At 46.0% G+C, this 27,611-nt stretch overlaps 1 protein-coding gene across 1 annotated transcript in view; it reads right to left on the reverse strand.

The window, feature by feature from the left end:
- IMMT (inner membrane mitochondrial protein) overlaps positions 1–27,611 on the reverse strand; it is a 946,894-nt gene that overhangs the window by 693,581 nt on the left and 225,702 nt on the right. Inside the window, exon 4 of the mRNA XM_069632176.1 lies at positions 24,265–24,388. Coding sequence (XP_069488277.1) covers positions 24,265–24,388 — 124 coding nt within the window. The remainder of the gene's footprint in view (positions 1–24,264; positions 24,389–27,611) is intronic.

The following is a 27,611-nucleotide window of genomic DNA, read 5'->3' on the forward strand; positions in this document are numbered from 1 at the left end:
GGCTTTGTTTTCAAGCCAATCGGGGGACCGGCAGGCTTCAGCCGGCCCGTTTCAAAGGTCTACTTTCTAAGGACCCCGTCAGCTTCTCTGTCTGCTTCACAGGCTGCATCATGAGATTCTGCAACAGCCAAACCCTCATTGTCACTGAGGCTGCTTCCCTGGACTATTGGACTGCCTGTTTGGGTTAGTTCCCTCCTTGATTTACCTGTACTCCCTTCTCAGAGGGTACTCAACTCTTCCTGTCATGCTCTCATGTGAAGCTTATCTATACTCACCTCTACCATCTGACTACCCCTCTAAATTCCTTAGCTACTGGTCTCCCATTTCACTTTTGTGTCAAACGTGGGTGTATTTTTACATTTACTTGAAAGTTCAACTTCAGTGTATTTCTGCATTTAACTTTTGGCCATTGATTGTAACCTGCTAGCCCAGTGACTGTTCAATACTGCTTTACTTGCTTACTCCTCCCTCTGCCTCTTCTCATTTCCACTCATGGCGCTTTCTGTTTCTCCCATCTATTCCAACTGCTTCTCTATCAACTATCCCTTCCCTTCTCACTAAGTCTGGAAAAAAGAAATTTAAAAAGGATATCTTGGCCTCCAACCCTCGACTCCCCATCACTGATACCTATACCAGCGCCTCTTCGACAGACCCTCACCGACATGCTCTTTGTTGTTCCTTCGCCGGATCTATGGACCCCCCCCATATGATCTCTGTGCTTTGTCCTGTCTCCTCCTCTTCCATTAATGGTGGCACTCGCTGGGATGTCCTCATGGCTTCTTCCGACTCCTCCAGAGTCATCCTTAATGTCTTCCTAAATGGCACTGTCATGGTCCAAGGTCCTCAGGCCAATCTCCTCCTCTTCGATAGGCGTTTCCCTCGCCTCATCAACTTCCTCTCATCTCCAGCTGTCCCCTCACTCCCTGGCTACCGTACCCACTTTTTCCTCCTCCTCTGTCACTCTTCAGGCTACCTCCACAACTCTGCAGGGCGTACCTCTGATTTGTACCCCTCCCCGGAAGGTCTTTAAGGCCGGCAACCTTCTTCATCTTGCCACACTCAACTCTCGCTCTGCTGTCAAAAAAGCCTCTGACATCTGCCACCTCCTTGAAGAACTAGACCTTGATGTCCTCGGTTTTACGGAGACATGGTTCACGGCTAACTCTGTCACAAGCTTTGACACTCTACTCCCTGAGGGCTACAAGATCCTCTCCGCACCCAGATCCACTCGACCTGGAGGGGGCGTAGCCCTGATCTTTCCTGAGGGGATTCCTGCCACCATCATTCCCATTCAGATTTACTCCTCTTTTGAATGGCTTATCTGCAGGCTCTCACTCTCTCCTAGCCACTCTCTTACTGTTGCAACTCTACCGGCCCCCCGGGCAAATCACCTCTTTTTTCTCTGAGTGGGCTGACCTCTCCTCCTCCCTCCTGGCCTCAACCACTCAACAACTCCTCCTTGGTGACCTCAACATTCACCTCGATTCTCTGTCCCTCGTCGCTGCTCTTTCGCAACCTCTGCGTTACCCTCTACTTCTCTATCCTCCCCTCTGGCCCGACGCACTCTGTAGGACACACACTTGATGTCTTGATCTCCCCTGGCCTCCCCCTCTCTATTCCTCTGACCACTCCTCTCTCCTGGAGTAACCACTGCCCGTTCACCTCCCATCTCTCACTCTCTTCTCCCCAAGCCAACCACACCCCAACACTTCCACTTACCTTCTCGGACATCCGACCTATGAAACGTGCGTCAGCTGAGGCTTTTGCTGCCACCTTCTCTCCCCCTCCTCCCCTGGCTGACTCACACCCCGACACAACCCTGTCCCTTCTCTACTCTTCCATCTCTGATACTCTTGATGCTCTTACCCCCGTCATGAGGATCCGCTTGAAGTCCAAAGTCAAGTGCAATTCCTGGTATGATTCCGACCTAGCTACACTTAAACGTAAGTGTAGGGCGGCTGAGAGGAAATGGGGGTCTTCTTGCTCATCCTCTGACAAACTGGCCTGTCGCCTGCTCCAAAGGGCAATACCGACTCTGTCCGCACTAAGAAGAGCCCACATTCAAGCCCGTGTCTCTGCGGCATCGAAAAACTCGGCCGAACTCTTTAAAATCTGCAAGGACCTTGCCAACCCTGCAGCAGTCTCCTCCCCTCCTCTTGCCTCCCAGGCTCCCTGCAATGCCCTTGCCTCGCACTTTATCTCTAAAACCCAGGACATCCTGTCCACCCTCGCCTCCCCTCCCCCCTCCTATTCCCTCTCAGTCTGTGCTTGGAGCCCCCCCGCCCCCTTTAAGCACCCCCCCACCAGCCTTCTCTTCCTTTCCTATTTTCTCCCCTGATGAGGTCGCTAGACAAGTCCGATCTATGAAAGCCTCGTCAAAACAGGTTCATCCCTGTTCCTCCAAAACCATCAAGGACCACATGGACACCTTCGCTCCTGACCTTGCTGATTTTTGCAACCACTCGTTTGCCTCAGGATCCTTCCCCTCCCCTCTGAAGCACTCCCTTGTGCATCCTCTTCTCAAGAAACCCACAGCTGATCCTTCCTGTCCGGCAAACTATCGCCCAAATTCCATTACCCCCTTTCTGGGCAAAACTCCTGAAAAAGCTGGCCATCTCTCAGCTTAACCTTCATTCAGATTCTGTTGGTTGTCTCAATGACCACCAGTCTGGCTTCAGAGTGGCCAGAAGCACGGAAACTGCTCTCCTCAATATCCGTGAAGATCTGCTCTCCAACCTTGATTCTAACATTCCCTCTCTCAACCTTCTTGATCTCTCTCCTGCCTTCGACACGGTCAACCACACCATCCTGCTCAACCGTCTCCGTGATAATCTGGAGATCACTGTTCAGACTCTGGCCTGGCTGACCTCTTTCCTCTCTGATCGACCCTCCCAGGTCCAACTGGGGTCTTTCCTATATCTTCCTCTCCACCTGTGGGGTTCCCCAGAGGTCTAACCTCTCACCCTGGCTTTTCAACCAATACTTGGCAACTCTCGCTCACTGCTTGCCATTTTCTGCTCAAATTTCCAGTGCTACGCTGATGACAACTCATTTTCCGGCTGCCCTCGGCCACCTCCTCTCCCTCTCTCATCTCCGACTGCCTAAGTGCCATTCAAAATTGGTGTACCGCCACTGATCTTTGTCTGAATGCCAGCAAGACGGAGATCCTCATCGGCACACCATCTCCATCCTTTTCCCTCACTCTCTGGCCGGCCTCCCTTAGCCTCGCAGGTAGGGGTAGGAGGAGGGCCAAGAACTTTGGCGTCATCTTTGACTCCACACTTTCCTTCTCGGATGTCTCTAAAAAGTCAAACTTCCGACTGCACCTCCTTAGAGGTATTCTGCCTTTCCTCTCCTTCGCCAGAAGCTCATGGTATCCCAAGCTCTGGTTCTCTCTAGCTTGGACTATTGTAACAGCCTCTTTCTAAATCTACCAGCCTCTACTCTCCGCCCTCTACAACTTATCCAGAACAGGACTGCAAGACTTGTCCTTGGCCTCAAGCCCTGGGATTGCATCTCTCCAGCTTTGGAATCGCTCCATTGGCTCCTAGTGGTTGCAAGGATTAAATTCAAAACCCTCTGCATTGTCCACAAGGCTTTCTGGGGCCTGGGTCCAAAATACCTTTAGCTATCCCTCCGCAAATACCTCCCCTCTCCAGCTCTTCGCTCCTCTATCTCTAACTCCCTCAGGGTCAGTCGTTTTTCAAAGAAACGAGCTGGGGGTAGATCTCCATCTTCGGCTGGGGCCTCCCTCTGGAGCAGCCTCCCTGCCACTCTAAAACGAGGAGAACCATTACCGGTTCCGGAAGCACCTAAAAACCTTCCTCTTTGCTTCTGCCTTCGCTCCCCTTCTCCCCTGCTGGTCTGCTCTCTTGGCACTGTGCACCTGGCCACCCTCTGTCCCCTGGGACCAGGTACCTGCTCACCCTGCCACCTTCCTGCACTGGGGAGTGTATCTGTACCCATACACCCCCCCCCCATTTTTCTTCTTTTTCTGCACTTATTCAGACTTACCCAGTCTGCTGCCTTAAACACAGCACTTGCCACTTGCTGGCTGCACTACCACAGTTTTCCTCAATTTTCTATTTATTTTATTTATCTGCGCTCCTCGGCTTCTGCACTTTCCACTCTCCCCTTCCATGCACTTTTTCCCTTTTCCCTTTGCCATGCACTTGCGCGTTCTCAATGTCACTGGGCCTAGTAAGATCGTTTTTATGTTGTGCTGTGTTCTCTCTTGTTGCCCTCCCTTGCCTAGTCACGCTCTGAAACACTTGTGTACGAGCGCGATACAAATAAAATATCATCATATCATATCATATCATGAAGATCAATTGGGCAAGGGTGGCAATTGTTTGGGTCTGAAATAAAAATCTGAAACAAAAATGCATCAATCATTCATTCGAAGCAGCGAAAAGGAAGTGCAGAATAGGACCATCAAGCGTGCCCTTGTAAAAGTTAAGTAACTTCTTCCATATGTTTCCAGCAACCCTCCAAGTGTTAACATAGGACCGACCGAGCAGGTCTTTCTTTGCAGAGCCAGAGGAAGTTTGGTTTTTGGTGGATACTCTACCACAAAGTCGGAATGAAGAAAGGAATGCATCCCAGGAAATCAAATGAAAGAAGAGTGAACTATCCTACATTAGCATCAGAACGTAGGAGCAGCACTTTGCAGGGGAGCGGCGTGCACCGAACTAAGGTGTGTGTGATGAATCCAGTAGAATAATCACCGATTCCCCTCTGATGACCTCCTCCCATGGGGCCAGGGGTTGCGCAGTTACCTGATCTGGGAGACAGCTATATGAGGGAGGATCACATGGGAGGAGACATCTACCATGGGGAGGTGGTGACTCCATTAGATGAGACGTGGTATTCCTTTCTCCCCCCGAGGAAGCCCCTATAATACCAAAGACCTTAACGGCTTCTTGTCACGTAACAGTTCCACCCAATGGTAAGTCAGAAGAACAAGTTACATACCCCTGGTACCGTTCTTTCGATGGGATGTTTCGCCCACATATTCCTCATCTTCGATATTTTCTTTCCAGCTTCAGAAAAATATTTTCCTTCGACAAGAGGGTGCTGCGCACTGGTCAGTTGTCTCCATGTCCCTCGAGGGCCACCATCCGACGTCATTACCAGTATGTATAGTACGTACAGCGCCCGTTGGCTTCAGTTTGGTTATTCCCCCTCTTTAGAGAAATGACTGGCAACAGATTAGACCATAGTATACGCTAAAAGAGCAGAAAGTGTAAAAAACAAATTCTACATTGGGGTAGGTCGAGAGGTGCGATGAGGAATACGTGGGAGGATCATCCAATCGAAAGAAAGGTACCCCGGATAAGTAACCTGTTCTTCTAATGGATTGTGGCCTCCCATGTATTCCTCATCTTTGATCAAAGCAGTATTAGTTTTGGCAGTGGGAGTAAGAATTTAGGCTTTTCCTTAAAGGTTACTATGGACAGAATGAAATCCTCCTTCCCGAGTGGAAGTTGAGGCCAGACAATGTTTCACAAACGTGTGGATGGTAGACCAAGTGGTTGCCGCACTGATGTCCTCAATTAGCACCCCTCTCTGTAGAGAGGAGGATGTTGCTATGCTCCTAGTACAATGGGCCCTCTGAGGACCTTTACCAGCTAGTCTCCAACATTCCCCCAATAATCCAGAATAATCCATAGGGTTTATTTGTTTACAGCCAAACCTAACTTATTACCTTTATAGCCAATAAATAACTGATCATCTTGACGAATTTTGGACATTCCTGAGATATACAAATTGAGAGCCTCCTCGGGCCCAGTCTATGTAATCTCTCCTCCTCCTTTCCAGGATGAGGAGGCAGGTAAAAAGTTGGTTAAACTATTTTCTGAGACAAATGGAAGTAAAGAAGGTTTCACTTTAAGAACAACTTTGTCCTTATAGAAAATAGTGAATGGAGATTTACAAGAAAGTGCTTGTAACTCACTTGCTACTTGTAAAATGGTCTTTAATGTTAATAGTCTTAATGGACATGAATGTAGTGGCACAAACGGAATACATGTTAAAAATGTTAGTACAAGATTTAAATTCCATACAGGGACTTGCAAGTGAGAAGGTGTAAACACATTAGTGAGTCCCGCTCCCTCCCAGGTACCACGTTCTCCTGGCCCAATCCGGAGCAATTAGGATCGTGGATTTCCCAAACTTCCAATCTCCTGATCACAGAATGACGGTGACTGGCAAAATGCATACAGGAGTGGAAACTTCCAGTCCACTACGAGCACGTCTCCTAGAGCTCCTCTCAAGGGAAATTCTCTGGAGCAGACAGTTGTCACTTCCGGTTAACACTGGTCGCGAACAGATACGGTTGAGGTTTTCCCCAAAGGGTGAAGATCTCTTGAAGGACTTCCTGAGCTAGTTCCCACTCGTGGGAAACTGCTCTAGAGAGTCTTCTGCCGCCGTGTTCTCTACGGCTAGGTGAACTGCTGATAGGGAGGTTCCTTCTTGAATTGACAAGAACCAGAGCTGGATTGCCTCTCTGCACATTGGTAGTGACCAAACACCTCCACTATTGTTGCGTTAGTACATGGCCACTTTGTTGTCCGTCATTATTAGGACATTCTTTCTCAGTACAGAAGGCAGCAAGGCCTTCAGCACTAGTGCGATTGCTGTCGGCTCCAAAAGATTAATATGTAGTTTAGACTCCGATGGAGACCAACGACTGCTGATTGTCAGACTATTGTCAGATAATTGGCATGTGCTCCCCACACATGAGTGAGGCAACCGTAACTACCGTCAACTTCTGCCTTGGTTGCCAAAAGGGTTCTCCCTTCAGAATGCTCTCCTCGCAGGCCCACCGCAGAAGGTCCTGTGCGAATCTGCTCAGAACCTGAAGGTCTGACATCCTGCCTGAGAATTGGGACCACTGTGTCCTGAGAGCCCATTGGAGGGATCTCATTCTCAGGCGAGGCTCCGGCACCAGACAAATGCATGATGCCTAAGACTGGGCAAACCAAAGAAAAAAAAAAAAAGAAATCACAACTGTACCAATTATTGAAGTTATACCAAGGTTAGAGAAACTACATGGATAGAATTGGTCCTAAATATCTTAATAATCTGCATGGGTGACAGTGCCATGTAGATGGGGATTGGGAAGTTAGTCCACAGTGCCTGTGTGAAGCAGGAAAAGGGCAGTGTCCTGTTTGGTTACCTTTGTTTCCAGTTTTCCAACGTTGCAGCTTCTGGAATTGCATTGGCCTCCCAAAACGACCAGAATTTCAGAGAGGTGTCTGAGCAGCCACAGCTTTATATGTGGTACAGACGCTTATGATTAAGGCTGGTACTGGCAGCAATTACACAAATCGTAGCCTGTTTGAGGAGGGAGACCACAGGGTACCTTAAGGGTGCCCTGTCAGGTTCTAAAGCGAGAAAAGCTGGAAGAAACAGGACAAGGTAAATGAAGCACAGGCTGAAAAGACTAAACAAGCATTGTTTTGGAAGATTAACTACCAAAAGATTCCAGCTCTCAGACTGAGAATCCGGTCTCATAAACCACCAACCATCGCCATAAAGTTCAAGTCTGCCCATATTTACTCCCAGATGAGCCATGGTCCAAATATTACCCTCATGGAAGTTCACAAATTTCCCTCCAGCTTGCCTATGTTTAGAACCTAGTCATTTGTGGCTTCAGGGTGCAAGTAGAAGGGCTTTTCTCTTGATTTATTGGGCATGACTCCAACATGCCAAGACTCCCAATTCCACCCAGACTCTGTGGAAGGCTTTAAAGACAGTGCTCAGCGTCCTTAAGCATTAATCATTCAAGAAACACCTAGGTGCTCTGTGACTACTGCAGTGGTGATCTGGCTGATTTGTCGCAGTATAAAAACCTAGTAATCATAAGAAGGGGGGAAAACAAAAACAGAAAAAGTTGCCAATTTTTCATGGAGTTCAAAACATGTGGGGGGAGCCGTGGGGATATCACCTTTCTACCCTTCGCAAATGTTTTAAAAGTGTTTCAAGCTGTACAAGATGCACAAATAACTATTTCTCTTAAATGCAAGTCCATTTTGTGAATCTCCCCTTTGGCTGATGGGCCCCTCAGTGAAGATCTATCTTTAGGCTCACTGGTGTTCAGTCTGTTGGTTTGCTATCTGAATGATTGCATCAAAGCCCTTTAGTCCTGTGAGGTGGCTTAATGGTGGCATTAATAGCTAATCAAGACAAGGCATGCTATATCCTTAGAGTAACAGTCAAATAATAATAACATAACAGAAGCGTGCTAGACTGTCACTGTAAAAAGAATTTCAGACATTGGCTGTTTCTCTCCCTACCTAGCATGTTTGTATTAGATCAACCTCAGTCTTTCATACAATGAGTTCAGCCTGCATAAACAGCTCAGGCTATATGTTCTCAATGAAGATGGCCATGTACTTCTGAAATCTTATCGCATACTCTCAAAGTAAGGCGCCATCGTGTCTTGCAGTTACCAAAAATAAAGTCTAGCAGGACAGGACACAAAACATACTCTTAGTAACCTGTATGGCATCTATTAACTACACCAATCTTGGTTCAGGCGTGGCAGTCACAGAATAAACATTCTGGCGTTTCACCCGGTATATAAAGTATAGAAATGCCTGGATAAACAAGCCACCATTCCTTCAGGATTGCGCGAGCACATTCTACAGCTTCTCATGCCTCATTAAATTGTTTACTGTTCAGATGGATTTCTAAAATCAACCCTGTGGAGGGCACCCTAGGTATGGTCAACAGATATTTCTGAGAGTTTAGCCAAAACCGAAATCAGGTAACGAGGGTGAGCAGACAAGGCTTTGTCTTAGCAGTGAGTGTCTATGGCCCCAATGAATCCAACACCCAATAATTCAATTCAGTTAAGATGGTATGTATATCAATTGTGCATACCATTTTTTCAAAGATAAAAATAAAATAAAGCCCAATGTTCCAGGTCAGCAATTTTTGACCATTTCCAATATTACAACAGCCTGTCCTGTTAATGTCTTTACTTAAGCCTCTCCGTTAGAGTAGTGAAGGATTGCATTATTTTTCCTAGGTACAGATCTTGATGACCTTGTCCCATCACATTCAAGTAGAAGATGTCGACTAGTTTCTACTATCTCAACCGATTTGCAATATCTGCATTTGTTGTGTGGTGACCGTTTCCTTATGAATTGAATTTCATTAGTTTGTAGTTGATTTAGCCGAAATCTCAGAAATGTTCTAGCCAGACTTTTATCCAGGAACTTTTTCAGATAGCTTCTCGTATCATATAGTTTTTTTGGGACTGTTGGAAAATCTTTCGTCAAATTATATGATCTTGCTGTATCCTCCGTCCTGATCCAGTCTGCTTCAAAAAGTTTTTGGGATATTTTATCTGGATTTGTTTCAAGTGTGTCTTCCGAGACATCTAGATCTTCCAGTATGGATCTTGTCAGTTATTTCTTTGTTCACCAACTCTAATGCTTTTAGTTTATTCCCCAGTTGGACTTTTCGATATAGCATTAGCATATTTCTCTCCTGGATCGCTTTTAGTTCTCTCCTTAAAAGTGGCATCGATGTTGATTGTGCAAAATTGAGATCTTTCTTCCAGAAATAGCTCTCAAGTTTAGTCCAAAGCGTTTCTGGTACTAGGAACATAGCATCTGCTCCATAGTGGATCGAAAGCACCACCTTTGTTTTATAGAAGTTAATTACTGCCAATAATGAAAATTTCCCGTACTTTTGTCAATCATCCGTGCTTGTATGGTTAAAGTTTTTACCTTTGTCCACAGCAGATTTTGCATTGCAGTTTCAGCACCGCTGGTGCTCATCATGACTCCAACGTATTTGAAGTCCTTTACTTTTTCTAATTTTAGCCCTTCCGCGAACGAGTTCAATTTGTTTTGGCTCTTCTTTTTGTTACCTTCCCAGGCCATTATCTTGGTTTTTTCGGGATTCGGCTTTAGATTGTTTCGCTTCAGATATGCAATCAAGTTCGTGAGTGGTCTTTGCAGGCCCATTGGAGTGTTATCAAGCAGGATGATATTGTCTGCATATAACAAGCGCAATATTTTTTCGCCACCAATAGTTGGAGGGAAGCATCTTATTTCCTTCTCGTGCTCTGCGTAGTCAGCGATGTACGCGTTATACAATGCAGGAGCCAGAGGGCATCCTTGCTTCACACCTCTGAAGGTAGTTATCTCCTTCGACAACAGTCCATCTTGCCCAAGCCTTACTTTGATAAAATGTATCCCGATACAAGGTTTGAATTGGGCCCATGATAGAACCCGGGCAACTCATGGCTTCCAGCTTTTCCCATAATATATCCCTGTTGACCTGGTCAAACGCCTGCACCAGGTCAACGAATGCCATATATACGGGTTGTCCGGTCTGCCTAGCCTTGGCTTTGATTGTTATCAACATAAGTATGTTAGTCGATGTTCCTGCGTTTTTTACGAATCCTGTCTGGAGTGGATCACCCCTGTTTTCTGCTTTGAACCAGGCTTGAAATGCTTCCAAGGCGAGCCCGCCGTATATTTTCCCAATAACATCCAATAAGGATTTGGGGCAATAATTGCAAGGATCCTCTCGATTTCCATGTTTAAAAATTGGGACCACTATAGCTTGTCTCTACGATGCTGGTATATTATGTTCCTGGTTGCAGTTCTTAAAGATGTTGCTAGTCAGGGGGGCCCATATCTCCTGATGTTGCTTCAAGTCACTGTTTCTGATCCCATCAGGGCCCGGGGCCATGGAGTTGTTAAGTTTTTTGATTTTCATTAGGATGTCTTCTTCCTTCGTTGTAATATTCCATGTGGACTCCTTCCCCCTTTTCTTTTTTGCAGACTAGCACTCTCCGTCACGGGCAGTGGAGCATATAAGTTGGCAAAATGGGACATCCAGGTCGCTTCTCCCACGCTGTTTTGTAATGCGGTGTTACAGGACGTCATGGTGCTGTTTATTAAAGACCAGAAATCTCTTGATTTTTTTCCACATAATGTTTTTAACAGTTCCGAATCTGCCTAGTATAGGGAGTGCTTTTTTTGCATCATCCAGGATTTGTAGTTCCTATTGGCGTTTTTCCAGCTTTCTTTGTTTTTTTAGTTAAAGTTGCAGTCTTAAATTCCTCAAAGAGTTTTTCTATTTCCCGAATTTTCTCGTGCAGTAGAGACCTTATGGTTTTAACGATCTCTACTGCACAAAGATTAGCAATTACGGCACAGAGCGAAGTGGAAGCAGAAGAACTCAAATTCACTACGAACCAGCTTAATATTAATGCCAACGAGAAAATTCGGGAAATAGAAAAAATCTTTGAGGAATTTAAGACTGCAACTTTAACTAAAAAAACAAAGAAATTAAGCAAAGATATACAAGAGTTTAGAGTTGAAACTATTTACCCATATTTAACTGCTGAGTATTTACAACAAAAGAATCAGCCGAGACAGCAGCAACCAACAAATAATAGAAGGGGACGCCGAAGATGGGTAACCTTCTCCGATACAAGCAGTGACTCCTCTGGTGACATTCCCTATCAAACAGGACAGCAACAGCAAATATATAGACTAAGAGGACAAAGGCCTTTTTTAGGGAGAGGTCAATTTTACGGATCCCAAGGAACACTTACAACCAAGGATGGGAACCTTGGCCAGACAGGAGACGTTCTCTCCAACAAGCCCCCCCGCCTCTGCCTGGCTCACTAGTCACCTCATCTACTACCTCCGCTGTTTCCTCGGATGGATTATTTGTTTGTGCTTCAATTGTCAAGTCATTGGTCACATCAGTATGTGGAAATGTAGATGCAACATTACTGGCATCTAATCCCGTACAAGGGTTTATCAGATCCTTGCCTTTGTGTTCCGCGTGTTTGACCTGTGTATGGGCATCACAGGGAACATTTCCAACCTGCGTGGCCTTTTCCCCATTCCGCATCTCAGCTGTTCCCACTCCGGTGTAACTCTTCAATGCGCTTCTGAGTAAAGGCCCTGCGTTCCCCGGTCTCCTCCCTCCTTTTTCCAGCTGACCCAACATAGCTTCAATCGACCTCGCGGGACACAAGCTCTCCCCTCTCTTCGCAGCAGGCCATTTTATTTTGGACTGCTGCGGGTCCCTCATCGGGGCCTTCAAAAGTGACGCCCTCTTAGATTTTACCACCGATGTGTCTTGGATCCGCAGAATTGATCCTTGCGTTAACGCCGGTAGCGAAGATATGTCAGCTGACACAGATATGGAATCTGAGAAGGGAGGATGCGAGGGAGGTAAGTGGAAAGGTAATAGAGAGGTCCTATCTTCCTCCATGTTCTCACTGGTTGCTGCTTCTGAGGCATTCAGGTTTTCCCGGCGGCTCTGTCGTCTGCCTTCTCGGGAGACTTCTCTCTGGCACCTCCCTCGCTGTCATGATGCCTACCCCCAAGGAGCCATATCGGATCCAGCGTCCCCGGAAGCAGACATGTTCTCGGGGGGAGGTCCAGTGGCCCCTGGTAGGGGCCCTGTGGACTCAGTCCTGGCGCCTTTGGCGCCAGGCTCATATTGGGCATCAGTCCTGGCGCCATAGGCGCCAGGCTCATAACAAGTGAACTTATGTAAAGAGTGATTTTGTGTAAACTTACCTGATGCAGACCATGCTGCAACATCCAGGCCTCCTTGAGGCCTGAATGGGACTACTTTATCTGTGGGACTATTTTGCCACTCGGACGTGGTCAGGGAAGGATTCATACCTGGTTGGGGAAGGATACATACCTGGAACAACTTTGAAGGCTATTTAAGCCACGTCCAGACAGCAGCGCACGCTTCGCGTTGTTCTGCTCCTAGCAGCTGGACGCTCATCGTGTCAGCTCCTGCATCCCGGCTCCAGCCACGCCCGATTAGATCCTGGAACACCTAGAAGGAGAGAAGAGAGAAGGTGAGAACAAGAACATTGCCAGTTGCTTACCTGTGTCCGGAGTCGTCACGCCGGCTACCTGAAGAAGAAGAGTTTATTTTAAACGCTTCGCGTCGCTCGTTGCAGCGCCACGCTCCCTCACCTGTCCACGAAACATCTTCATTCTTCATCGCGACCCTCTGCATGGTCCACCGCATACCTGTCCCTAGGGGAAGAAGAAAGACAAAAGGTGAGCAGCAGGATCGTTATGAAGAAACCTGGGTTCCATCTTTAATACTTACCTGTCTGTACTAGGCGGGTCCTGTCAGCATCTCGGGTCGGCGCTGCTTCTTGGGCAGTTACCGTACCCCGGCCCCTAAGGGGAAAAAAGACAAAGCATTACTGGATGTATTTAAAAGACATTTTCAAGGAATCATCTTACCTCTTATCCACCCGAGTTATTTCCGGCGATTCCATTCTTCACTCCTAAAACTCCCGCAGTTTCTGTAATAAGGAACGAACTTCAGATTTCGAAGACAGATGAAAGGGAGATCATTTTCTTGAACTTTTACGAACTACATACTCACGGCGCTTGCCTGGAAAGTCAGGTGAACTTGAACCTCACGTTTCCAGCTAACCAGTGAAGTAACTGGATATACACGCACCCCTGCACCAGAAGCAGGATGGAGAGTTCATCCTTTCAAAACCTAAGGTGAGACTTAGCGGGGGGAATTTTAGAAGGTGGCCAACGGAGAGTGAACTGGGAGGTGGGAAGCCAAAGCGTCACTCCGTAGATAGCTAACCCCCTTTCTCCATCTGCAGAAGGATTCTCCTGCGGATTGTACAAGCAAGAATCGGGGGTCCTGTCCAGTCGGCCTTCCGAGTTCTGCGCATCTCCCTAGAAGAGGCCACAGCAACCCAGATCAGCGCTTCCGTGGGAGTCAGGCGAGCGTCACACTCGCCCTCTTTAGAATTAGGTTGTTTGCCTTCAAAGTCCATAGCCATGTCTGAGTGCGCGACCACCTCGGAGTCGGCTCCGACCCTGAATCTTGGAGTAGAGGGCGCGTCTAGCAGTTCTTTTGGCGAGGAGGGGCTCATTCTTGCTCCCAGCAGGCCCTAACCCGCAGGGAGTCCCTCACTCCACACAGCTCCAAACAGACTTTGCCACTGCCCTTTTCTCCATTCTGGGCTTATCGCCACAAGGGCGGCGCGGAAGCTTTTTATCCGTAGGTTCGAATCACGCGAATGGTCACGTGTCACGCTGGAATCCAAACAAATTCATCTGAAAGTTCAGGTAGTGTTATTAACGGGAGAGAGCCCAATAACTGTCCGTAGATCGTAGAACGTTGCTGTAGCTCATTCTCTCCTTGGTTGGTAGTTCAAGGCTGCAGCACTACACAGGTGCACACAGGAGGAGCACAGGGGTCCACAGCTCCACAGACTCAAAACAGACTTTGCCACCGCCCTTTTCTCCACTCCGGGCTTTTATTTAGTAGGCCTTTCAGAACACACTAAGAGATAAAACTAGCATTCGAAGGAAGTGCAGTTAAACTCTCGATTCAGGGTAATCCAACTTAAACAAGTTACACTATACCCCCTCAAGAATGCACTTATTCCAGCAAGATTGTGAGGCATTTGACCCAGATGTAGGGTGCGGGGGGGTAACGTACATACACATAATTTGGTCCTGTCCGATGCTGTCTGGCTTCTGGGTAGAGGTCTGCAATATACTGGAGAAGACAGTAGGTGGTCAGTTGCGGCCCACATCGGTTGTATGTTTGTTTAGGTTATATGAGGACCCTGATGAGTCTCTGAAAAAGCTGCTACCTATTGGGTTTCTTCTTGCTGACAGATGTACATTAAGACTATGGACTAAGCAGCGCGCTCCCACTACAGAGCAATGGCTGAAGGACGTTGCATGGCCCAAAGAACTGTGGATGTCCATGAACCCAACGTCCTGTTGTCCCGCGCACATATGGTCCAAGTACAAGTTATAGCTGTTAAACGACACCCTCCTACCCACGCAGTTATCCCCAGATGATGCCAGTACTTTGCATGTTGAGTAATAAGGGATGTAGCTTCAGATGGCACATTTGTTCTTCAATCAGAGCACAGAAAACTTAATTCCTTAGGTACCAAACTGCTTGGAAAAAACGACTGACCCTCGGAGAGTTGGAGATGGATGAGCGGAGTGTTCGAGAAGTCAGATGTTTGGGAAGAGAGAGTTGGAGATGGTGCTGTCCCAGACCCTTAAAGCCTTGTGGATAATGCAGAGGATCTTGAACTTCATCCCTTGCCACCACCAATGAAGAGATTTCAGGGCTGGAGAGATACGATCCCTGGGCTTAAGGACAAGTCTTGCAGTCCTGTTCTGGATAAGTTGAAGAGGTTGGAGAGTAGAGGCAGGATGATTTACAAAGAGGCTTTTGCAGTAGTCCAGCCTAGAGAAGAGCAGAGCTCTGGAGACAGTGAGCTCCTGGGGTAAGTGAGGAAAGGAAGAATACCTCTGAGGAGGTGCAGCTGATAGTTTGACTTCTTAGAGATGTCGGAGATGTGAGGAGAGGGTGGAGTCGAAGATGACCCCAAGGTCCATAGCCTCAGAGGTAAGAGCCCGAGAGAGAGGGGACAGGAAAGAGCTGGTGTTCTGATGAGGAGGATCTTGGTCTTACTGGCTTTAAGACAGAACATCGGTGGCACACCATTCCTGAATTGCAGTCAAACAATCTGGAATGAAAGAAGAAGTAGGGAGCCTGAAGGAGAGCTGGCTGTCATTCGCATAACACTAAAATACAGAATTCAAGCAAACAAGTTGCAGAGCACTTCTTAGCCGAATTTGGCATCTTTTCTGGAGGATGCACCCATTGCATAGTGCTTGCAAAATGTGAGTGGAGTAACCCAGGTAGCAGCTGTACACATTTCTGCTTTGGGAATGTGCCTAATAAAGGCTGATGCTGCCTTCGCTCCTGTGGAATGAGCCGGAAGTCTAAGTGGAACTGCAAGCCCCTTCCCATCATAAGCCTTTGCGATACAACTACAACGGACCTGCCAATAGAAGCTTCGGCAGCCTTCCAGGGGAAAGAACACCACAAGAAAGAAAGTTCTGATTTTCTAAATGGTTTATTTCTCTCTAAATAACATGAGTCTTGATACGTCCAGGTTATGCAAGATTTCCTCTGCTGCATAAGCATGCGGTCTGGGATGAAAAACATGAAGGAAGATCCGATTTCCATCGAAATCAGAAGCCATCATTGGTTAAAAAAAAAAAAAAAAAAAAAAAAAAGGGTACTGTATGAATATCTTATCTCTGTAAAAAATTAAATAAGGTTCCTTTGACGGAAGAACTTGGAGCTCTCTAATCCTTAAGGCTGATGTAATGGCTATTAAAAAGACTTCCATGTCAAAATCTCCAAGTTGCAGGATGCCATTGGCACAAAAGAATTGTGCGTTAGGTTAGAGCCGAAAGGACTATATTTAGATTCCACTGAGGTGGTGGTTCTCGAAAGGGTGGATGGAAATTAAGGCGGCCTTCGAATAGCTTCAATTGAGAGAGAAAATGATTTTTGATATCTATTCAGATAAGCTCCAATAGCAGACAATTATTGCAAGTACTGACCTTCTGTGGATATTAAATTGGACATGAAAGACAACGTTCTCAATTGACGCTTTGAGGGTTGAGACTGCATTCTAGAACCCAATAGCAGAAACGCAACCATTCACTGTGATATTGCTTTCGTGTTGACACTTTCCTGGAAGCGGTCATGATCTTCAGATTCTGTTCTGATAATTGAAGACAGGAAAAGGTTAGTTCTTTCAAGTTGAGCAATCGAGGAGAGGGGTGAAGCATTTTCCCCCTCAGTTGAGTCAATAGATCCTTGGAAATGGGTAGATCCAACTTTGATGTCCCTGCTACTTCCAGGAGAGATGGGAACCAAATCTGGCTTGGCCAGAAAGGGGATACTAGAATCATTGTCATTTTTTAAGATAACATGAACTTGAGTAATGTCTTGTGCATCAAGGTAAGTGGAAGGAACACAAAGTGGTTTGGATGACCCATCCAGCTGTAGGGCATCTCCCAAGGTATGAAAACCCAGGCCATCCCTCGAAGCATGCACACAAAGCATTGTACTGTGTGGGAAAAAGGTCCACTGCTGGAGGGACCCACTTCTGGAATGTCATCTTCACAAGTGAGATTTTCAGCTCCCACTCATGTGGAGCATATTCTAGCCTGATGAGCTTGTCCTCTAAAATGATGTTCTTGCCCTCCAGATGGGACGCCAACAGGAAAATGTGGTTCTCCATGGCCCAATACCATACTTTCTCTGCGAAGAGACAGGAAGGAAACGAGTGCCCCGCTGTTTGTTGACATCAAACATTGCAGCTAATTCTTAAGGGGTGAGGCGCGGAGCCAGGGGGTGGCGAACACGAATGAAAAAAAGAAATTTGCCACCATTCTTTAGGCAAATACAAGTAACCAAAAATCCCATAGAAGAACACGTTACTTACCAACTGTAACGTTCTTTCGACTGATGTTCCGCCCACGTATTCCTCATCTTGGATAATCTGCCAGCTTGCAGCTTGCTTCTTCAATTTTTTTTTTCAACACAGGGCGCTGTGCTCGAGGCTGCGTAGCTTTAGTCCCTCGAGGGCCGCCGTAGAGTGTCGACATCATCTGTCGTATAAAGGCTTTATGCGCGCCCGTTGGTCCCAGTTCTGTTTTTTCGGTGTTAATGGTCGCATCAGTTGTATCAGGCATCGAAGGATGTCAGGCTCTTGAGGAAGTAGAAGTGCAAAAATGGTAAAAACTGTACGGAGGGGTAGGTTGGGAGGGTCGATGAGGAATACGTGGGAGGAAAATCCAGTCGAAAGAATGTTACAGTTGGTAAGTAACTTGTTCTTCGAATGGATTGTGTCCTCCCACGTATTCCTCATCTTAGATAGACTCCCACAGCAGTAGTAATTTGGAGGAGGGAGTACCAGAGATTTTAATTATGTACTGAATGAAGGACGGCTTTTTGCAAAAAGGCCTCCGTGGTAAGAAGTGGAGTCTAAACAATGTTTTACAAAGGTGTGCATGGATGACCAGGTGGCCGCTGCACAAATGTCCTGCACAGGAACACCCCTCTGAAGAGCTGTGGAAGCTGCTGTGCCCCTGGTTGAATGAGCCCTTAATCCATCTGGAGGCTCTTTCCCAGCCAACCTGTAACATTCAGATATTGCTAGGATTATCCCTCTGGATAAGGTTTGTTTGGACACACCAAGGCCCAATTTGTGTCCAGTGTAACCGACAAATAACTGATCAGTTTGTCTAAATCTTTCCAGTCTAGAGATATAGAAGCTGAGAGCCCTTTTAGGGTTCAGCCTCTGGAACCTTTCCTCCTCTTTACTAGCGTGTGCAGGAGGGTAAAAGGAAGGTAAAGTAATCTTGTGACAGATGGAAATATGAAACTATTTTAGGTAAGAAAAAAGGTTTGACCGTCAAAATATCTTTGTGGAAAATAGTGTGAGGAGGCTTACAAGAGAGCACATGCAACTCACTCACCCTGCGGGCTGAAGTTAAAGCCACTAGTAAAACAGTTGTAAAAGTAAGGAGCCTTGAAGGGCAAGAATGTAAAGGCTCAAAAGGTGCTCATAAGAAATTTTAAAACTAAATTTAAGTCCTAAATGGGAACCTGAAAAGGTGTAGGAGGGAACACATTTGTTAACCCTTTAAGAAATTGGACAACTAAAAGGCATCTTAAAATATGAAACTTCTTCTGAGGAACGCTTGAAGATAGATAGCGCTGCTAAATATTCTTTAATAGTACCAACTTGGAGCCCCGAGTTGGCCAAATGTAAAAGAAAGGAAAGCACCATCGGAGTGCTACATTGAAAAGGATCCACATTCTTATCCCTGCACCAGTTACTGAATTTCTTCCAACGACACTGGTACAAGAATTTTGTTGCTGGCCTTCTAGCCAAAAGCAACATTTCCATAACGTCGTCCGGAAGGTCCCAATCCTTATATCTCAGCCTCTCAGAAGCCAAGCATGAAGGCTGAAAGCTTTGACCTCTGTGGAGAACATGACCTTCCCTTTGCGAGAGGAGATCGTATCTCCTAAGGAGATCTTGTGGAAGACGTATTGGAGGGCAGATGGACATGTCCAGAAGGTCTGGGTACCACGTTCTCCTGGCCCAATCCGGGGCAATTAGGATCATGGTTTTCCTGATCTTTCTCAACCTCCTGATTACTTGAGGAATCGCTGGGATTGGAGGGAACGCGTATAGGAGTGGAAATATCCCATCCACCACGAATGCGTCCCGTAGAGTTCCTCTCGGGGGAAATTCCCTTGAGCAGTACAGTTCGCACTTTCGGTTGGTGCCTGTCGCAAACAGATCCACTTGAGGGGTTCCCCAAAGGGCGAAGATCTCTTGAGACTTCCTGGGCTAGTTCCCATTCGTTGGACTGCTCTGCCTGCTCAGAGCATCTGCAGCCGTGTTTTTCTCTCCGGCTAGAAGAATTGCTGATAGAGAGATTCCTTCTTGCATTGCCCAGAACCAAAGCTGCATTGCTTCTCTGCACAGTGGGAGTGATCCTACGCCTCCTCTTTTGTTGAGTTAATACATGGCCACTGTGTTGCCCGTCATTATCAGGACATTCTTCCCTGTACAGAAGACAGGAAAGCCTTCAGCGCTAGTCTGATTGCCCTCAGCTCCAAAAGGTTGATGTGTAGTTTGGACTCCGATGGAGACCAACAACCTCTGATAGTCAAATCGTTGGTGTGGGCTCCCCACCCCGTGAGTGAGGAGTCCGTCACTACCGTCATCTCCGGCCATGGTTGCCAAAACTGTTACCCCTTGAGGATATTCTCCTTGCAAGCCCACCATAGAAGATCTTGAGCTACTTTGGCGAGACTTGCAGAAGATCTGACATGTACCCCAAAAACTGGGACCATCGAGTCCCAAGGGCACATTGAAGGGATCTCTTCCTCAGTCGACCCTCTGGCACCAGGAAAATGCAGGATGCCATGAGGCCTAAGAACCTTAGAAAGTCGAAAGCTGGAAGATGTGGGGCATTTTCAAACTTCGTTACCATCTGCAGAATGAGGTGAGCTCTCCCCTCGGGAGGCGAGGCTTTCCCTGAGGTAGTATCCAGAACTGCTCAGATGAATTGGGAATCTTTGGTTTGGAATCATTTGTGACTTCTTGTAAATGCGGTAGAAGCCCAGTCTGTGTAAGAAGTGGCAGGTCATGGTCAAATGTTCCAGGGCTCGTTCGGGTGAACTCGCCCTGATCAGCCAATCGTCCAGGTAAGGGTAGACATGAATCCCTCCTCTCCTGAAACTCACTGCCACTACAGACATCAGCTTGGTGAAAACCCTTGGGCGGAGGTCAGCCCAAATGGCAGAACTCGAAACTGATGGCGAGATCCACCAATTGCAAACCTCAGGTACTTTCTGAGCTTGAGATGGATTGGCACATGAAAGTAAGCATCCTGAAGGTCCAATGAAACCAGCCAGTCCTAAAGCTGAAGAACCTGAAGGATTTGAGAAAGGGTCACAGTCTTGAACTTGTCCTTCCTGAGGAACTTGTTCAAGTTTCTTAAGTCCAAGATGGGTCTCAACCCACCGTCTTTTTTTGGGGATGAGAAAATAAGGGGAGTACCAACCCTTGTTCCTCTCCGCTACAGGTACATGTTCTATTGCACCTTTCTCTAGCAGGGTTAAAATCTCCTGCACAAGGAGCGAGAGTAGAATTTTTACAGAATTGGCTCCCGGTGGATGATCTTGAGGTCTTTGATGAAAAGGGAGGCAGTAACCATGTGTCACTATCTCTAGTGCCCAGGTTTGACCTCAAAGTGGCTTTGCAGCGGCTGCAGCAGTGGCCGAGGAGGCAATAGCCGCTGCTGTGGCTAACCTAGCACCTCTCCCTTTTCTACCACGAAAGGGTTTTCTCTGTTGGCCTCTCTGACTGGCCTGCCCCCTCCTGTTTCCAAAGGAGGAATAGAAGCGAAAAGGGCGACTCTTCCATGAAGATGAGCCTGCGTAAGAGTGTTGTTGAGGTTGTTTTATAGCGGCGCTGAGTGATTTTACTGCCGCTTTCGAGGTCTGCAGCTTCTCCAGGCACTTGTCCGCTTTGCTGCCGAATAGCCTCAAGCCGTCAAAGGGCATATTGAGTAACCTGGACTGTAAATCAGATGTAAACTAGATTTTCTCAGCCAAGCAAATCTGCGTAAAACCATTCTAGCCGCCATGGACCTGCTCTCACCATCAGCAGTGTCCAGTCCTGACTTGAGGCACTCCTCCATAGCCTCCTTTCCATCTCTTACTATCGCCAGGAAACCATCCCGTTCCTCACGCTCCGGGATATGATCAGCCACTGCATTCAAGCAGTCCCACAGGAAGGGTGTATGTAAAACTAGCTACTGTACAAGTAACATTAGTAGATTTAAGGGCCATACTGCCCGAAGTGAACACTTTCCTCGCCCAAGCATCAATCTTTTTATCGTCCCTGTCAGGGGGCATGGAGGGATAAGCTGATTGCTTATTTGTAGTCGCAGCTTGAATCACCAAGCTCTCAGGTGAGGGATGCTTAGACAGATACTCTAGATCTGAAGGTGAAGGACTGTACTTTCCCACAATTTTTTTAATTGACAGCTGGTAAAGATTCTGGGATTTCCCAATTTGCCATAACTCTTTTGTAGAGCTATGTGGAAAGGAAGGATCGGATCCTTCTGAGGTCCTTCATCAATAATATCTGTAATGTCATCCTGATCGTAACTCGGGGACACTGTCTTGCCCCCCCATGAATTGGATGACTCTTCCCATGAGGTTCCTATACCCAGATTCTGTGTGGTCAGTAGGGTCTGGTCTTTCAAATTCTACCTCAGGTGAGGTATCTAGGCCACTGGCCAATTGTAGGCAGTCAAAGGTCAGCCATTTTGCTACTTGGGTCTATTAATTCTTAAGGAACTTCTCTTGTCCCAAATCTAACACCAGCTGATTTAATTTCTTCATCAGGGGATTGTTCTTCAAAAATAGAAGACAGATTAAAAAAATTCCTGCCTGGGCTGAGGATGGAAGATTTCTGGTAAAGGTGGCACCATTGACCTAGGTTTAGCCATAAATGTCGTTTTGGGTATCGGTATTAAAGATGTCCCCGTCGAAGGGTCTATGGAATAGACGCTGGCTTCGATATGCTCGAAGGAATCCTTGAGGTCATTGAGGAAGGCTTTGATGTCGTAGAGAGGCTTCGACACTGGTCGAAGGTATCAACGCCATCTTTGGCTTCCACGTAGTCGTCGAAGGACGTGCCGAGACAATGCCCGAGGACGCCATGTTGTCCTCTGTTAAACTATTTGTGCACCGAAGGTTTTGTCTTGTTTCATGAGGCGCTGGAGAATCATCTTCCGAGGACGTCCTCGACTTTGTCGGATTTTGCGTATACAATTTTAGATTTCCCTCTGTCACTCTTGGAGTGGACAGGGGCATGCTCTTCACGCGACTTTGAGGGGGCGGGGGGATTGGGCCACCTTCTCAAAAATCTTTAGCATTGAAGCCCTAAAGGCCTCCCATTTTTTGGAAGAATCATGCTTAGAAGGACATGAAATGAACCTTCTGTCAGGCGAGGAGGAGGAACAGGAAGAAGATGTGTGACGTCGCTTCTTCGATTTGTTAGATGCAGAGGAGGAAGATTTCCTTGAGCGACTCTTCGACCTCGACCGCCTCGCGACGAGATTTTCTACTTTACTCGAGTCTTTGTCTTTTTGCAGACTTAAAAGACTCCTCCCACCGCTAGCTTACCTTGGCGTTCCTTAAGAGCCTTATTCGACAACGCCTGACACGAACCGCACTCGTCGACCCGATGGTCAGGGCTGAGACACCAAAGGCAATTGCGGTGAGGATCCGTAATGGACATCTTCCTTCCGCACTTTAGACACTTTTAAAACCCGTCTTGGGTGTGGTAGAAGTGGAAGATGAAGACATTTTCAATGAAAGAACTGACGCACCGTTTCGAAACATGAGGCAGAAGCTCCGAAAAACGGAACTGAGACCAACGGGCGCGCTCGAGCCCTTTATACGAGGGATGACGTCGACACTCGACAGCGGCCCTCGAGGGACTAAAGCTACACGGCCTTGAGCACAGCGCCCTCTGTTGAAAACAAAATTCCGAAGAAAGAAGCAGCAAGCTGGCAGATTATCTAAGATGAGGAATACGTGGGAGGACAATCCATTCGAAAAAAGGTTTGGGGGTGGGGATTGACACAAAGTAACGCCACATTGCACTGTACAGTGCTGTGTGAAATTGATAACAAAACAGGAATTTCAAAGAGAAACAAAGTTTCTCGGTGCTGACAGTCTGAAGCTAGTCATTTTGCCCATAATAATGAGCAAACCCTTAGGTCCCGGGAGGATAGCTCAGCGGCAGCATGCTCGCCTGGGAAGCAAGACGACACGGAATGACACAGGTTCGATCCACGGGTGCGCGCTTATAAACCTCTGGGTATTAAGCGCGTTATAAATAACATATCATAAAAGAAGTGAACCTGAAAGCTTTACACTTCCCTTCAAAAAGTCAGGGCAGGATCAAAAACAAAGCAAAACGAATGTGGAAGTTGCCAAAAGAAAAACTTTCCCAACACATCCTAACTTAGAATTCTCAAAATCTGCCCTGGAAACAAAACCCAGTGCACACCCCCAGAAGAGCAATGGCCACAAATACTGCTGGGGCAAGATAAAAAGCTGATATTCATCATAATAACATTTTGGGAAAAGATCATGAAATCAGCACCATTCTGAACCGACAGCCCTGAACTCTCAGATCGATAAAAGTCAGGCATTTTGTTTCTTAGAACCAGAGCTAACTGAAACAGTGAAAGAAATGTCCAAGAAATGAAAAAGTATGTACGAACTAAATCATTTTAAAGAAAAACAATTACCCCAACGCTTTATGGCACATTCACCTCCTCCCTTTTACACCACTATGATACACATAGTAAGAGCAACATACACCTAGCTTCTGCTGTATCTCTCCCACTTTTTGTAGCAACTATCATGATTTCAAATCCCAATCCCTTTTCTTCCTCATGCAAATTTTCTCTCCTCCAGCAGGCCAAGGTCTGGATATCCCAGGCGGAAGCAAAGCACACCATTTCACTGACAAGATAGGCACTCTGAAACCACTACAGTTGTGATGAGGCACACTATAAAAGCAGAACATTAGGCAACTCCAGGGAACAAAAATACAGAGATACACTGCTAGGGATGCCCTGTACAAAAGTGAAAAGCGAGAATAAAAAATGACAGGGAATTCAGAGTCAAGAATTTAGGACTTTCACCCCAAGTCTTCTAAACTGATAAAGTGACACACATTTTCTACATAAGTTTCACAATGAAAAATGGTCCATTAAATGAGAAAAACAATTTTGAGAACCGCAGGTTGCTTTAAAATGTGATAACCATATTTACCTTCAGACTTATCTAATGGAAGTGCAGTATCCGGTGCAATGTCATTTTGTGGTTTGGAACTGGGCTGTTTAGATTCCTTCATCACTTCCTCTACAGAGGAGATTTTTAATGGACTAGGTTGAATCTAGGATGAAAAAGGAGTAATTATTTAAAGAAACTAAATCTACAACTAGAAACAAATGCAAGAAATAAAACAGAAAAAAACATTGGGCAACCCCTTATGTTAGGAAAGAACACCCATCTAGTAGGGGGCATTAGACTTTTAAACAGGGTTTGATAAACACTCCATAGGTTAGTGACAAAAAGCAAGCACTAAGCAAGGGCAGATGAGGTCTACTGGCCTCCAAGCAATTTGTTTATTCACAATAAGAATAGATAAATGACAATTTACCTCCTAGATGCTTTTTGCAGGCCAGAAGACCGGACATGTCCCTTAGGCTTGCACCGAATAAACAATGGTGATGCCAGTTCAAGTGGAGTCAGACGTTGATGGTGTTCGTGTTGGTGAATAAGTGTTGTGAGGGCCTGACAATTTAGCTGCATGTGTGCTTTTGTGTTTGACTATCACCCCAAAATGCTGCATCATCTCCAACTTTACCCTTCAGAGAATGTATTCCTCTCAGGAGATTTAATGTGGCTGTAGGAGTGAAGAGAAAAGCTGGTAAATTTGCTCTGCTGCATTTTGTTGACACCATTCTTTAACTCTACAATGTCATATGTTTGAAATTTGTGTTTAGATGGTTCACATCTCTCAACTATTCAGAATCAGTCAAGGTCTTGAGATATTGAAATACTGGACCAACTTTAAAAGGTCATTTAAATGTGACTGGAGTCATGGTTTCGAGAGATCCAAGAGCAAAGAATAAATTACTTAGCAGTAAATGATGCTCATCAATATCGGTGTCATTCATAGATTTTCAGGGCATCAGGTTAGCGCAGCGTAACAAGCAAAGTATCAATGATTTTCGCTTTCAAGTGTTCAGGGAAATAAAAGTGGGGGCTAAACAATAATGGTGTTAATGGGTTAGTATCTCAACTGAAAGGCTCCTTTCCTTGTCGGAGAGAGGAAAACCACACGGGTGTTCCCAAGGACAAGTGTGAAGAATACACACTAAACAGAGGTGGCCATCTAGGGAAGGAAAGAGTAAACTAGGGCTGAGAAACAAACTATGAAGACCAATATTTAAGGACTTCCCTAGTTAACCGTCTAAGGTTTTTGGGATCCCACAAGCGTTGTTTGGGTTTAGGGATCCCACACTCTGTGTCGGGTCGCTAACCGAATAGCTCTTAAGTTACATGTCAAGCAAAGACTTTGTGACACGATTGAATTTCTGTTAATAATGTGTCTTCATAATCATCTTTTTGACACAAAACTAGAACTTTAATTGTCCAATATGGTTTATAATTAGAATATCCAACTCTGTGCCTTTTGAAAAGATGAATGAATTTGACAATGAGTATTTAGGAGTTAAGGAATCTGCAAAAGAAAAGCATGTTTTATAAGCACAATTAGAACACCCTAGTGGTGTTTCTTGGGAGCCGATTGGTCAATCTGCGGGCTATACCCACTGATATAGCCCGCAGATTGATTACAGCCCGGGTGTTTGCAAAGCAAGCAGCTTCAACGTTGTATTCTGCAACGTTGAAGCTGCTTGCTTTGGTGTATATGAAAGTGTTCATATACACCCACGGTACATATGAACACCTTCATACACACCAAAGTAAGCAGCTTCAACATTGCAGAATACAACGTGAAAGCTGCTTGCTTTGGTGTATATGAAAGTGTTCATATACACCCATGTTCTCAGCAGCATTTTTGTAAATTAACAAATATGTCGTTATTTACAAAAATGCTGCTGAGATTTCAGGATTGCGACCGTTATGACAAACAGGCGCAATCCTGAAGGTGCACTGTTGTGCACTACGAGGACGCCCAGGCTCACTTGAAAATACTGGTGGAGGCTGAGCGTACCGATTTGGCGCAGTGAATCCTGCTTTTTAGCACATTCACTGCGCCAAGTTCAGAATCGGGCCCTCAGGGTGTTCTAATAGCTTTAAAGACCTGCAGCTCGGGCCGTACCGGGCGTTATGGTCCCCTCATACCTCGTTAAAGGCCCTCGCTCCGCTCGGGCCATTAACTCGGTTGTTAGGGCCATAACGCCCGGTACGGCCCTCGCTGCAGGTCTATAAAGCTATATTAAAGTGACCAGTTAGAATCCACCCTACATAAAGCTCAGAAACTGCTTTTTCTTCACCATACTTGTTTGTGGAAAATTTGCTACAATCAAAATAAATCTGAGCAGTAGAGACTTGCTATTATGGTTGTGTTTCAGACTGTAAAGGGGTACAAAATCATTTGTCAGAAATGGCCCACAAAAGGTGAAATTCAAGACTACAATCACACTAGCCAGGAGGGAATGATCTAATTTCTCTCCAAGAACTAAATTTCAAATCATCCATTAGGTACAAAGATCTCCAGAATAGAAACCAAGGATTTGCTGAGCACTCTGGCCTTAGGTAATAGACGTGTTCAGTTTTCATCTGATAGTTGAGTCGAACAAGAATGTTGCTGAAGGATAACTAGGATGAAGCCACTGATCTATAAAAACTTAACAACAAAAAAACACTTCAATAGAGCATTATTTCTACAGGATTTCTAAAATAATGTTCTCTGGACAGAGAAGGTAAATGTAAAATGTGTCTTTAAAACTCACCTACATAAGCAATGTGCAGCCTCTTCTGAATATGAGAGGGATCTAACAGGGTACTGACCTTTTTAACAAGAGCAAGGCACTAAGGTACCAGAGTTCTTTAGGATTAGAGGGCCAACCGGGGAATATGTGCAAAGTTATATCAAGATACATTCCTCCTGAAAATATGGTTCTCAGAAATAAGACAGAAAATTGGGCATCCACTTACCAGTGATTGACGAAGTGGCAGGAACCTTAAATCTCTGAAGCCTGAACACTCTGTAAGCACACTGTACACGACATACATGATCCAAATCAATGTGTTAACGATACCCTAGAATTCATCAACCAACAGACTGGAGGACAAAATTCACATCCAGCAGGGTCTTTTGACTAGCCTCACAGACAGTAAATTTAAAAACAGAAAATAGTTAGATTGTATTGCTAAACTCACTGCTGAATAACGCACAGACACCCCTGTAAGAGGGTTCCATGGACTCCCCACAAACAAACCAGAATCCTATAGTACCTAGATGGAAATTCAGTGCATTCAACCTTTTTTTATTAAAGTAGATGCACTCAATATCTGCGTTACCTCGCAAAAGTGCATCCTGCAACAGCATACCCCCAGGAATGCTCAAAGTACATTCATAATAG

The sequence above is a fragment of the Ambystoma mexicanum genome, chromosome 6q (genome assembly GCF_040938575.1).
Source record: "Ambystoma mexicanum isolate Mex_15411 chromosome 6q, UKY_AmexF1_1, whole genome shotgun sequence".
NCBI lineage: Eukaryota > Metazoa > Chordata > Amphibia > Caudata > Ambystomatidae > Ambystoma > Ambystoma mexicanum.